This window comes from Schistocerca gregaria, chromosome 5 (assembly GCF_023897955.1).
Source record: "Schistocerca gregaria isolate iqSchGreg1 chromosome 5, iqSchGreg1.2, whole genome shotgun sequence".
Taxonomy (NCBI): domain Eukaryota; kingdom Metazoa; phylum Arthropoda; class Insecta; order Orthoptera; family Acrididae; genus Schistocerca; species Schistocerca gregaria.
This window is the reverse complement of record NC_064924.1, coordinates 457,417,835-457,433,117: the sequence shown is the minus strand read 5'-3', so window position 1 is coordinate 457,433,117 and position 15,283 is coordinate 457,417,835. Positions and strand designations below refer to the sequence as shown.

The 15,283-nt window shown below is 36.9% G+C and overlaps 1 protein-coding gene across 2 annotated transcripts in view; it reads left to right on the top strand.

Moving 5' to 3' along the window:
* Positions 1–15,283, top strand: part of LOC126272219 (uncharacterized protein C18orf19 homolog A) — a 56,007-nt gene that overhangs the window by 11,690 nt on the left and 29,034 nt on the right. For both annotated transcript variants that reach the window (XM_049974918.1, XM_049974919.1), the window contains exon 3: positions 7,141–7,286. In XM_049974918.1, the coding sequence (XP_049830875.1) occupies positions 7,141–7,286 (146 nt within the window). The remainder of the gene's footprint in view (positions 1–7,140; positions 7,287–15,283) is intronic.

The window sequence follows — 15,283 nt, the reverse complement described above, 5'->3', positions numbered from 1 at the left end:
TTTTTCTGCTGGTTGTACTTGCCGGACGAAATTTTGAGAGAGACGTTTTTTGTTACTGGCATGTGAGGAGTCGTGTTGCGAAGCCCGAGTGCCTAAACTTTGATTCATCCTGTATATATTTGTTACACTCAACTTATTTGAGTGGCCCAGAGATGTGGCTGGTCTCAGTGTTTGGTTACGCTTTTTGTCATAGGGTGCCATCTCACACCTGTCATAAACTCAGTTTTTAAGCTGAAATAAAATATAACAAAACAATGCAGGCACGTAATGCGGTGAGATTTAAAATATTGAGTCAATCATGTTGATTTATAATTTGAACAAGTAGTTTATTTTTCTTCAATGTAGTCACTAAACACTTAAAATGCAGTTTGAGGGGCTTTTCCGTAAGGGCAGCCTTTAACAACTGATGCTCCAATACTTCACAATAAAATTCATATGTCGCGATCACGGCACTCAACAGTCTGTTCACAAATCACAAAATACACTCTTTTCTGCTGTCCTAAACCATTGTATTGCGCTGAACATTATCGCTTTCGAACGTGGCTACCAACCCATTACTACCCCCAGATGGGTGGCATGTCCAGCTCTTTGCGTCGCTCAGAACCAAGTCCCCTGTCACCAAAGATGGCCGCCCTATGCACCCTCAAAATGACTGCCTAACTCAAAACAATGTTTGACAAAAATAATTACAAATATTGTAAAACTAAAAACTAAACACAAAAACACTTATTACACATTGAAAAAATGGAAAATTTTCTGTGTCTGCCATCGTTTTTTCACAGATAATGTTCTTGTGGCATGATATTGCTTTTCCTGAATTTTTGATACTTAATTATGTCTTTAAATTTTAGAATGCTGCCTGCTGCCGCTGGTTTCGTCTCTTCAAATTTATTTCTTACCAAAAAACACAGTTTCTCTTAGTTGAATCCTATATTCGGACCTCTCATTCAAAAATGGTCTAGATACTGCTAAATCAGCTATGATTGCTGGATGCAGCTGTACTAGTTGCATCCGTAGGCACTTTGTTTATATCATTCGGCCGAAATATTAGCTTTTGAACTTTCATAAGGTTACAGTTTTGTAGACAACAGTAACTTTTAAACTATTGCATATTTTTGTGGCACATGTATATAATTTAGCTTTACATATTTTTCTGTCCACGAGTGCCAACTCGCACCTTCGTGTCACTCTTAGTTCTGTTTTTATTAATTTTTCTGTGGCATATAAATTTCTCCAAGAGCACAAACACAGCCATATGTGCCCTTGCCAAGTGTCCACTCGGATTTTTCCAATGCCGCATACAAGCTAGCCACTTGCCACGGCTCCATAGCAACTGCCAGCCACGTGGCGGGAAACTGCTGCTCTAATCTCCTGCCACTGCTTGTAGCAATCACACGTCAGACTGCTGCACTATGCTGGGCAAAAGGAGGTCCAACACTGTATTAGGAGGTATCCCATGATTTTTGTGGTACTCCCTGAAGTGTTATTCATTCATCATAAATATTCACACTTAGTTTAGTTGTGCGTCCTGTATCATGAAACGATTGTCCATATGTAGGCAAAGTCTACATGTATTACATTCAAAACAAGTTTCTCCATGGCACCCTCAATCATAAGAAACTTTGCACTTTCGTGAACAGTTTTCTTCAGCTTATTTCACTGTAAGAAGATTGTTCAATGATATGAATGTTAGTTCACCCTTTCTCAAGTTAGTTCCTCTGGACAAGGGTGGCAATTTTTTCTTCGTTGGTCTCTCAGTCCTGACTGCGTGATTGCTACTTGCTAGCAATTCCCTGGACAAGTTGGGAGAGCTGTACCATTTTGTCCATGTAAATAGCTCTCCAATGCCCAAACAGTTTCTCAGAATTCGAGCAAAATCTTTTCTATTGATGGGAATGTGACAGCCACATCATCATTCTCTTCCTCTTTTATAGTATATGTCTTCAGATTATAACATTACCCATTCTCCGACGAGCATAAACATCATATATACTTACGCAAACTGAGCTCTCTGTAATGGATTATATTGAACATATGGAAGTCTGCCACAGAAGTTCATCAAGCATTCATTGATGTTGACATTTTTGCCAGGAACAATACTACTTGAAATCTGTTGATCAGTTGTGAAATAACTAGTTTTACCTTCCACAGTTTATCATGTTATGTTTTATTCAGTTGATAGCAACGTGCAGATGCCTAGATATAGCCTTGAATCTTCGTAGTGACATTGTTTCAGCAGATACTAGAGTCTCAGATATTTTTATTTTTCACCTATTACAGGAAACAAGCATGTCTTGTCACCACTTGAAGTGATAGCAAGTAATTGTTCTGCACAAGAGTTTGACATGTCCAAAAGAACAGACACTGTATCCATATAAGTAAATAGTTCTGGCGATACCGCCCATGACCTCCTCCTGTGTGGATGCACACACATTCCCCGAACTCTTACGGGACTTGGAAGAATGTCATTCCACGACTAATGAGTGTGTTTGGGTGAGACACTACGAATGTAGTGTGTGGACGTACAAGGTGAGAATGTGAGTCTTGCGCGAGATAGTCCCTGCAGTTGCGCTATTCATCTGTGTCCTCAGTGGCTCAGATGGATAGAGCGTCTGCCATGTAAGCAGGAGATCCTGGGTTCGAGTCCCGGTTAGGGCACACATTTTCACCTGACCCCATTGATCTATATCAATGCCCGTGCGCAGCGGACGGTATTAATATAATTCTAATTTCGTTCTAGATGGCTGCAAGTCATCAATGGTGCCTGTTCTTTCGGACATGTCCGAAAGTGAAGGAAAAGTTTCATGTAAGTTTTAAGGGGCACAGAACGTAAAAATTATGTTTACATTTATTTATTAGCTCTTGCTTTTGACATAATGATACTGAATACGTGAATCACACAGAAAATATGTGAAAAAACATGTAAACATGAAAAAGAGTCAGTTACCTTAAAAACCCTTCCCCCCCCCCCCCCCCCCCTATTGTGTTCCAGGACTATCCCCTTTCACATCCAGCAATAATCACTTTTAGTGTGACAGCATTCCATTTCTCTTTATATCTTTGCTCAGTCACTGAAATATCATGGTGGAACCACTCATCGTGTTCATTAATCACATCACTACAATTTGGTGGCAAGGAACATAGGTGTGATTTCAAAAAGCGCATTCTTTAGTTACTTATTACACTTGAGCTGTTTATGCAAGCACATCAAATCATTTCAAAGTCCTTTGAAATTTTTAGCTTTGAACTTTACCAGAAAGCTGTTCAAAACATTCTTTTGTCGTAATTAACTGAATGCAGAACCATTTGCATCTAATTTTTTTACAAAATTTATCATAGCCCCTGTTTTATATGAAGCGCTAGAAGCAAAACTTTGTTTCGCCCTATCAGATGTTTGTACAATATATTTTTCATTCTGGGATTTAATGACTGTCTCATGGGCCACCATTTCTGAGAACAGTGTTTGTCTGTAGTATGGCTATCCCATTCGCAAAGGAAACAACAGTATGTGGTGTAACCAGATTGCATCCCTAATAAAATGGTAATACTTTTAAAATCTCCACACTCTTTCCACTGATATCTAATGTAGACTAATCCTATAAGGATGTTTCTCATATTTGTATGTTCATTTGTATTTGTAGCATATGTTACAGGAACGGAAGGGAACTTGTTGCCTTCAAGACTTGTCTTCGAAGCATCAAAGTCACCATTCATCAAGACTGTGCTTCGTATTCAATGCCTACATCAGACCAATTACATATTTGCAGAATCTGAAGTCTCCCTCAGTTTTAAAAAAGTGCACAAATTCTTTATTTAAGGATGAAATGTTGTCTTTTTTGCCAAGTCTTGCAGATACTTCCACTTTAGTAACTGTGATGCCAGAAGCTCTGCCGTATTTTTAGGAAGTTTAGATTCGTGATGAGAGCTTTAAGATGTCGTCTTGTGATTCAAGGGTGATGTACTTGGAAAGAGGTTTGCATGTCTTGAAATTGATGGCAATTCATATTCAGTTATGGAAGCACAGTTATCTTTATCATAGCTCTCACGGGCATTTTCTGGGGGTTCAGGAACAGGAAATTTGTTATAAGATACAGGGCGAGCTGCAGAGGGTATGTTACGGTATACACCTGTTAATCGTTTCTTCATTGATATTCCTTTATTTTTTTTGGGTGACCCATAGAGAAATAACAGTAAGTAATATGGATGGGGTGCTCCCCCCAAATCATGGGAACTCCAAATGCTGTGTGGCATACTTTTTCTATTCATCCACGCATTCAGGTCATATGAATATGTAATGCAGCGTACATGTGGTGCCCATTTTTTTATGCAACACTCTTACATTATAGCCAAAATATAATATATTATAGAAGGCATAATTTGACACTTTCAAGTAGCATATGTTACTTCACTGAAAATATGGCAGAAGTTATGTCGATTATTTATGCATTTATGAGATACTTTATACTTGCCTGTAAATAGTAGTTTGTCATCTGGAAGAGTATCACAACCCAATTATCACAGAAGCACTTCGAGGCATTTCGAAACAAGACCACTATTTTATTTATAATATGTGCCACAATGCTTCTTATCCAGACACAAAACCATTGAAAGATGTGATGGACGTATGTGCGGATATACCTGATCACATGATGATACTGTCCTGTGAGAATGATGACATGCTCATGCAGTGCAGCCACATGTGTACTCTGTACTTAGTGACGAAAATGCGTAATTTTAGGTAATGGCTGCAGTTTGAAACCTACAACTAGCATGTGAATTGTAATGTCAGTTTCGAATTTAGTGGCATGGAATTAACCAACTTTAGCTCTTTTTCATTCCCATAACATTTTGTGTAAGAACAGCGTTACAGCCTATCTACTGTCAGCTAACAAGATCTTCATCCAAACAATATTGCCATTTGCATTTTTTAAGTTTCATGTTTTACGATTAATCATACTATTTACACTTGTCCTGCGGTGTTTTTGATACATACCATAATGGAAGTGTGACCAAGTGCCTGGTAGTAATGCTCCATTTACCCTGTTATCTTATTCATAAACTCATCTATAGATTATGTTCGTTGGAGCTAATTGTTACTTACTTCCTCCAGGGTTAGGCTATTAGCCTGTTGCAACCTTAGCTTTCCTACCAATTCGTCATGGGTCAACCAAGTTCTCTCCTTCCAGTAGGATGATATCTATGCAAGATGTCAGATACCACTTGGAAGCATCAAGGATCAGCAACCCACGATTCTTTAGAAGAGCCTCAGGCCTTCTGCTCCAGCCTATACAGAGCCAATCTATAACCATCCCAGTGGTCATTCATCCTTTTCTGTTGCAACAAAACATGACACCAGGCAGCAGCTTTTCCTTTGGCATAGTTTTAATGGTTGAGTGATTCTCAATTTCTTATTGCCCATAGTACAAACCAGTACACTTATGGTGCCTTTCTCTTCAACTGTTGTACAGTATGGCATGTAGAACTGAATGGGAGTCTCATCAGGGTTTCTGAGAAGCACTTTTCTCAGTTGTACACCATGTCGCTGATACTTTGATAATTGTTCCACATATAATGCTGGTAGACACTGAGCAAGGGATGTCATAACAGATGTCCATTGCAGTTGCATCATACTTGTGCACCACCCACAGTTGACTTTAAATTGGACACCACATTCCTGTGCCAATTCAAGTGCTTTATTTTGTATGACATGGAGGGAAGCTGCCATTCTTTCTCTATGTATCTCGAGTCAAATGAAACTCCTTCGATTTCAATACTTTCAAAACCTTCGCTCTGTGGGTCACTGAAAGCTTTCCTAGTTGACTTTGCAAGTTTCAGACATCCTTTGTTCTTTTGCCACCTCCAAATGTTGGCTTCTGGCTTCTGTCACTCCATACGTCCTCAAAGCTGCACAATTGTTTGTTGCTTCTGCATGCCGACAACCACGATTTTGAAATTTTGCCTCATAACACTACCTGCGTCCCGCTAAATGTAATTAACCCATGTTGTTCCACACCACAATCCATTACACACTTTACTATGCAGTTTAGAAGTGGGATCTTCAAAGTCAAACTACAGCTAGTCATATAACAATGCTCGAAGCGCATGCATACATTCAAATTGAAAGTGGTAGGAGTAGCAGAGACTAGAGTTACAGCTTAATGGAAGCTTGAGGCTGTATTCGGTAAAGAAAAGAAAAACACCACATTATATTCCGCGAATGCAAGACAACCTCCCCTACTCCCAGGCACAACATTTTGGGGAAAAAAACTATTCTTGGATTTGGGGATACAGTAATTAATTACTGGCATATCTCTTCACTGTGATTTTATCTTTTAGACAGTACCAGTAAACCCTCATTCTTTAAAGAATTGAATTCCCATGTCATAAAACAGCTTTGAATGTCCCATTACTTTACGAATAAGTTAGTGAGTTACAATTTAACTTTAAGCCTGCAAGCAAGAAGAAATTTTGTAGAGGTTTGAAATTATGTTTAAACTTTGTTGGAAATTGATAGATGTTGTCATTCTCAAATACTGGATGAACATAGACACATAATTTGCACACCATAAATTACACTGCCTGAAGACTTATTCATAGTTTCTAACTGCAATATTTGACCGACTCTTTTTAAACGTTTAACATAATGTTATAGCTCTCAATGAGTAGGTTGTGGCACCATTTCAATTTTTTAAATTTGATCAGTAGCTCTATGAAATATTTAAACTCAAATTTTTGTTGCCGCTGGAAGTGTTAGGTAGGCTGCCTGCAACTGGGGTGACATACAAGGAATTTCATTAACTATTTGATAGTATTGATGCATTTATCAATCAGAAAATTGCATTTCAGGTGGTCACATTTTGTTTTCAATGATTTTATTCACTCACATCATGCTTCCATACATCAATGTTGACACAATCTTAGTCTCATAAGATGAGTCTCTTCTCTAACCGTATCCTTCAACGTTATCTGATTGCTCTACACATTTATTGAAATCAATGAAGCCTTTTTTTTTATTTCATCAGCATTGTTAAGATAAATGCATCTTATTGTCGTCGTAGCATTTCAGTTTACTGATCTTATGTATGATATGTAGTATTACTTATTAATCTCGTATTGAAACAGCTGTGCCTTGTTTTGCAGTGGTGTTGATGTTGTATCTCTCCTGGAAAGCTGGAATTTCAGCGAAGTAATCATTAAGCCTCTGCGAGACTCTAGTGCGGGATATGTTGCTGTAGCTTACGCACTATATAAAATAGCTACTCCAGTGAGATATACTGTCACATTAGGTAAGTAAAACCTGCAATATTATTGTTGAAACTGGTAAACACAGAAAACAATCACAGAATTTGTGTGTATGTTCATATTGTATATTGTTTGTTCTATGTGCAGTTAAGAAATATTGATAACTGCTAGTTGTGCTCCCATAAAAGAAATAGTATGTGAACACTGACTTTACATCAGACATAAGAGAGCCACAGTGAAAGGAAAAACTAAAACAAAAATTTGTAGTTGTTTCACTTGGAAGTCTTTTTAGTCTTTTTTAGAGCACAGATTGATAAATTGAAGCAAAAAAACCAAATGACTTAAAAAATACACACTCCCTTGTGTTCAATGAAATAGTCCCCTTGGGGTTACAAATACATTACTGATGCAGTACTAAGAAATTACAAAATAAGTCATGCAAGGGCAAGGGATGTACAGGAATAATCTGGGAAGTTGTGATAGATTGCTATGCAGATTTGTATTAGTTTTATACAAGTGTCAGTCAAAACCAGTTGTTAATGAATCCAGGCATAAGCTGCAGGGAGCACACTGACTGTTAGGAATTAATGTGAGGGCAGACCACCACAGGTCACTTTACTCAGGTTTTTGTTACTAGTTTTGCTTTGCTAACTGAAGTCATCTCTTGATGGCAGTATGTTAGATTTCACCTCAGTGACATCGTCAGGCACTAAGTGGTGTAAATTTGATGTGCAATGTTTACTACAAGCTGCAGGAGCTAGCAGTAATCATAATGCATCCAATGTGCTCCTCTTAGTGTTTGATGACAGTCTAGGTCTCAGTTGTGAACTTTTGACACGCTGTTATCAGCAGTGAAAATCTGAAGATACCCTTGTTGTCAGAACAAAGCTATTGATAATAAGTTAAAAAATATGCGACCTGTGGATAGTTGTTTATTATGTGATTGCTTAAAATGAACTGTGTGATGCAAAATCCCATCAATTGTAAGGTCACAGATATTGTTTGATTTTTGTATGCTCTGCATCTGAAGCCTGCAAAAAGTTACTATCAATCAAAGGAAATGTTTGTTTATAAAGTAATGAACAAAATAAATATGAGGAAGTGAATGTTCAACAGTTGACAGAGAAATTGGAATGATGGAACTTGAATTGGACAACTCTCTCTCTCGTCACTGTTTGGAGAATGAAATGAAGAACAAAATTTTGGAAGTTAGTCACTTAACTCTAGACAAGCTACACATTCCTTTCCAAAAATCTCTCATTCTTTGCTTGGTGAAACTTACGTCTATACTTTTTAGCAACAAAATGTTTGCATGTGGTTTTCCTGGAAACTGTGTGACCAACACAAAATACATGGAATATCTGCAGCACTGATGTTTTATGGCACATCACCAAGCAGATTGGAATGACTTTTTTGCTCAAATTGTTATGGGTGTTTTACCTCACCTCAGAGACCTATCAGTCAAGTAATATCATTCTCTATGAACTGAAAAAACTTACAAAATTCAAACTAACTGTGGCAACATGAAAAATAATGGCAACAAGTTTTTGGCATCCTCAGGGAGTCCTCTTGGTGAATTTAATGCCAAAATACTGTACAATAAATGCAGATTAATATTGTAAGGAAAACAAATGCGAGCAATCCAAAATCATAGGCATACAATGCTTTCTTGAAATATTGTGCTTCTTCACTACAATGCCTGCCCTTGTGCTGCTACCGAGCGAGGTGGCGCAGTGGTTAGCACACTGGACTCGCATTCGGGAGGACGACGGTTCAATCCCGTCTCCGGCCATCCTGATTTAGGTTTTCCGTGATTTCCCTAAATCGTTTCAGGCAAATGCCGGGATGGTCCCATTGAAAGGGCACGGCTGATTTCCTTCCCAATCCTTCCCTAACCCGAGCTTGCGCTCCGTCTCTAATGACCTCGTTGTCGACGGGACGTTAAACACTAACCACCACCACCTTGTGCTGCTACTGCTGTTGTAACCAGAGCCTTGCTGAATTAATTTCGATGGGAATATTTTGGTCACCTACCCTGCAGTACTGATATTGCCCTTAGCAGTTTTCACCTTTCCACACAGGTCAAACTAAACCTAAGTGGTAAACATTTTGGAAGTCATGTCACAGTAACGAACTGTCTTACTGGACTGTCAGCAGCTGAATATGATATGGCAATTCTAAAACTGTGTAGGCAGATACGACAAATACTTAAACAAATGATGGAGGTGCTCACAACCATTTTCTGGATTACCCTTGTAGAGTGACATGTAATATGTGGTCCACAGACTCGGGACAACTGCTGTACATTACAAAATTCCAGACATGTAACTTTGAACTGTTTTTGCATCACCACAATGTTTAGCTTCAAGTTTTTATACATTGGAGGCAGGAGTTGTATAATTTCTTCCTGGACATTGTTCTACACAATATTTCTTCCAGTACTTCACAGACCAGTGAAGGCAAATGTTGATGGTGTTGGGACAGCAACCAGCCACAAATTTACTTTCAGTTCCCTTATTCAAAGGGTACCGTTACCGGTTTCGAAATGTTGTGATTCATCGTCAGATGGTTTACATGCTTTCCTTATAACATGTGGTGTGTTTTTTACAGATTAGTTGTCCTAAAATATAAATAATACATGATTATAAGCACGCCACACAAAGATGGTTGCGTTACAGATTTTCGTTGCATATGACTTACGTGAAATGTCAGTTTGGAGTGTTTGTTTTTATAACATTCGTCCAACAGATGTGAATAGATTCCCACTGCATTCTTATTGTTGCACACGTAAATTTTTCTCACTGAACACTTTAGATTTGTCTCTGAGAAGATTTCTACCATGCACCACATGTTTAGATACATACCAAGAGCTTACAAACATATGAGTATCAAAGATGCTATGATGTATCGTAACGTTTGAAGATGTCCTATGTTTGAAAAGGATCATATTTTCACTTACGCAATTGAAATGCATTTTACAGTAGTACAGAGACATTGATTTTTTGAGTTGATACTGTTGCATTAATTTTAAAGTTTTTTTTTAGTACTGTGTAGGTAAAATAGTACATTATTTAATTAAATTTAGCATCATGAGAAGTATAGTAACATATAAATTTGCTACTTGATCTGCAGATAGGCGTACTAATATTATTTGCTATGGAGGTTGGAAAATAATTTTTGGAAATTTTTCAGGAAAGGGGTGTTAGCTAACTCTGTTTGTTCATTAAGGATATAGTCTGGGGTGCTTTTTTATGTGTGTGTATTTCTATTTCTTCTAATGTATTCATGGTGGCTCCTTTTTCTGATAGATGTAAAATTTTTAAGCTGTTCTCAATGTTTCTCACTAAATGGTTTTCTTCAGCAATATGTGCTGCAAATGCAGATTTGTTCAAGTTTCCAGGTCTTAAAGCATCAATGTGTTCTTTGTATCTAATTTCAAAACTTCTGCCTGTTTGTCCAATATAGAATTTTAGGTATGTATCGCATTTGAGTTAGTATATTCCCGATTTACGGTAGGGACTCTTGGAGGTATTTACATCAGGGATTACTTTTTGTTGTAATTTATTATTTGTGGAAAAGCTGATTGTGATATTTTTCTTTTTAAATAAGTTTGCTATTTGGTATGATAGTGGGCCTATGTATGGGAGAGTAGCATATTTAGGTTTGGCTTCTGTGGCACACTGATTTTGCTTGAAGTGACTTCTGTGAAGTCTATCTGTGGTTTTTGTCTGCATTTTGTTGTGGAGTTTTTTTATTATTATGGGTTTATATCCATTATTATGAGCAACTGTTTTAATTATACTGATTTCATTTTGTTGGTCTGTGTCACTCACTGATACTTTTGTAGTTCGGTGTAGCATCGTTCTGAAATATGCCATTTTTTTGTTGATGGGGGTGGCAAGATGAGTTGTCAATACTGACATCTGTGGTGGTAGCTTTTCTGGTAAATTGATGTTTATTGTTACTACTGCAAATCTTCAGGTCAAGAAAGTTAATACTTTTATTAGTTTCACATTCAACTGTGAATTTAATATTTTTGTGCATTTTGCTTAGATCTGCTGCTAATGTATCTATTTCATTGCTTGTACCATCAAAAAGCAAGATTATATCATCAACATATCTTCTGTAGTAGATTATTTTGTTTGAGACGTGCTGGTTGGTTGAGAAGAATTTTTGTTTTATATGGTTGATGTAAATGTCAGCCAATATCCCAGCTAAGCTACTTCCCATTGCCAAACCATCATGTTGTTGGTACAGTTTGTTGTTGAAGCTAAAGTAATTATGCTCTAGAATAAGTGAAAGTATTTCTATGAGTTCACAGATCTCTGCAATACTAATTTTCTTATATTTAAGCAGATTGTTTCTTATAATGTTAATAGTCTCTTTGACAGGGATGTTCGTGTATAGGTTGACTATGTTTAGTGATGCTAATTTAGCTATTGGTGGGATGTGGATGTCTTTAATTAAACTTATTAGTTCATGTGTGTCACGTATGGTGTAGTTATTTTCAAATGTATAGTATTTGGTAATGAGGTCTTTTAGTTTACGGCTTATGAAGTATGCAGGGCTGTTTCTTGAGTTAAGAATCGGGAGAATGGGACAATATTCTTTATGAACCTTTGGCTGTGCACACAGTTTTGGTGCTGAGGGATTCATTGCTATGCAGTTATGTATTTCATATTTGTTCAGTAAAAAGCTACAGTTGTGTAGTAGCTTTCGGAGTTTAGTTTGGAATTTTATTGTAGGATTTGACTTTATTTCAGTAATATTGTTGCTATGGAAAAATTTCAAGGTTTTATCTATGTATTCTCTTTCATGCATTACGACTAAAGAATTTCCTTTGTCATCTTTCACTATGAGTGCTTTACTTTTTTGTACCCCAACAAACACTGTGCTTTAATCAAGTGAAGGAATGAAATGGCTTACGAAGTGAATATAGCACAGATGGACAATTTTCATGTCATGATCGAACTACAGAATGGAGCAATGCATGTGAATTGCCACTTTGTCTGTGATTCATAGATTTTACGAAATTTTTTCACTCAGTTTGAAGTAAATCTTTACAGACATTGAGAAACAAGACATGTGTTCACATTAAGTCAGTTTTCTGAAGAATATTTACATCAATACTGCAACTTTCGTTAGAATTCATCAGCACAGTGAGAAATTCAGAAATGAAACTGGAGTCAGGCAAGTTGATTCCATATCACCAAAAGTATTCTCAGCAGTTACATATGAATTTTGTACTTCCGTAAACTGGAAAGGAAAAATGAGTGTTAATGGAACATATCTGAAGCACTTTAATTTTGCTACTGACACTGTATGGCTGACTTATACTGCACTTAGATGGTAAAACTAATAGAGTAAATTTGCTAGTAGGTTACCAGTATTGTCTAATGGCAGTGAGATACTAACTTTAATTTGAAAAGCATTAACAAACCAAATGTCGTTATGTGAACAACAGGGAGGTGCATGTTGGCAGATAATCAAACAAGCGAAACAGCCAACAAAGACATAGGCATAAGAATTAACTAGCCAGTAAAGAAAATAGAGTTGAATGGGGTATGTAGGCAAATGGATGGATGGTAAGTAGATGAAGGAGTTCTTTATGATTTCCATATAAATAAATAGAGATGACAGCCTAGTGGAATGTGGGAGATGAAATGAGAAAATGTGTTGGAGTGCCATGGATGTCTATTGTAGAATACTATAATGTGTGGAAAAGTTTAGACTAGGCATGTATGCAGCAGTGGATGTCAAGTAACTGATGATGATTTCACAGGAGGGAACTTTGCTTCTCATGAGTGTGAATTATTCAAGAACTGATTCTAAACTGCACACCTGTTCCCACTCTCACTACATTAGTAAGGAGCAGTTCACATTTTCCAGACATTGTTGTGGCTAAGACTGTATGGGGTGAAAAAGTCCAGTGTAGGGGAAGTTATAGGACAGTTTCAGGAAAGTCAGTGCTATACCTCAGAAATGTGCAAAATAATCATGATTAGTCCAAAGTGGACCTTTCACTCTGCATTTGGGTATTTGCTATAGTGAAATTTTCTGATAGCTTAAAATTATTGCAGGCCATGATTTATACCCAGAGTTCGCCTTTCAAAATAGTGGCGGGACAACTATCTGGTTTTAGCAACTGATTTTCCAGACGATAGATTTTTGTTTAGCCCCCCCCCCCCCCCCCCTCCTCCAAATCAGATATAACACCTGAATGAAACTGGTATGTGAGGCCATGTCAGCTATATGAATGTTTTTCACCCACTCTCCAAGTTTGTCATTTAACTTAATGATTGGCACAAGTATCTCGATGGGTATATCTGTTACGTGAACCCAGAAGTTTGTTGATGACTGGGTCCACAGCCTTAATGAAATTTTTAAATGAAACCATTCCATTTTAGGCTGTTAAAACTTATTTATTGTGATTTTGTGATTCCAATTTTGACATGTGGTCATTTTTGAGCATTGTGGAATGTTGCGACCCACCCAATAATTAAAGCTGTGACATACTTCGTAACAGCAGTTGCATGTTCTGTTGTGAGATTATCTGCTGTTGCACACAATAATATGTTATAAAGCTGGTGGAATAATGATATAAATACTCAAGTTTAATTTTCATGTTGGAGTCATGGTAAATGGCTCACAAAAGTGGCAAAGAAGCATCTTTGTATTATTGATTGGATTAAGCATTCTACAGTGCTTGAAAATAACCTTGTGTCGAAATTGCAGTGGCAATAAATAATGTTTTAAAAGTCTGTAGTGGAATGATTACATTTAAAAATGTAGAACAGTTGTAGTAAATCACATCAAAGTTCACATGGAATGCTGGGTGTGGAATATGAATGGAAACTTCACTTTTTAACTAACTGAGCTCTCTAGATATGAGCATTGCCATTCATCGAAAGGAAAGAATAGCCAATAAGACCAGTTTTCCATGTGTAGGTTAGATTTATTTATTTATTTATTTTTTCAGCATTTTTGCCATGTTATATAACTTTGAATCCTAATGCTATTACTTTTTGTTATACCTCCTTAGAGAAAACATTGAAAAAATTTAACTTAATATGAGAAACTGTTAAAATCTTCCAGAAGCAAGAAACCATTTGAACCTATTGTGGCAGTGTAAGTAGTTATTGAAAGGTGGTCAACACTAACCGAATAGCAGAGAGCTTGGAGTATATGGATAAACTCAAATTGTGTATTGAAATTTGTATTGCACATTAGTTTTCAGTGTGGATTTAGGAAATACATTCATTTATTGAAACCAGACACTACTGCTGGCAGCTACACAAGGGTAGTTATGGTTCCAGAGTTAGAGATATTGAAAATAATCCCTTTAAATGTTGTAGTAGCTGTGTGGGACAATGTGTTCAAACTATTCCTCTACCAAGTAGCAGTGACATTCAAAGTCCAGAAGTTTAAAGCCATCTCAATTGTTGAATACTCGAATAATAAATTTTTCATGTACCTAAAACCACAGCAGTGTTCAAATTTACTATAGTGGCAGATCTATTCTTTTTTCTTTTTCAGCACATTGTTGACTGCAAAAAACCTTTCTTTATGATAAGAACATTCATACTGAAGTTGTACGTTATTTTAATTTGTAGTTGTAACTTTTATTTCTGACTGGTTTAATTTTGCTAAGAGAATACAATTTAATTTAAAATGTTGTCTTATGATCATGAGTCATGAATAGCAACCAATGTATTGCATTGAGATCATTTCCACACATTTCCTACGTACAGGTTTCTCACAAGTGTCAAATACTTCACCCTGACATATCCTTTCATTTTTCACTACATGATTCGTTTTCTTTATTTGTCCCACTGCAACTGTTTTTTTCATGTTCATATCATAGTTCTTCACTGAAATCATGCAGAAACTGCTTGTGGCTAATAACTTACCCTGTAATTGCTGTGTAAGGAATCGATGCATATGCAGTATTCTGAGTTCAAAACCTTATGAGACACATGTACTTTTCATCCGTGCTAAGCATCTTTCAGCTGAATAGTTTGTACCAGTCATGTCCAGTATA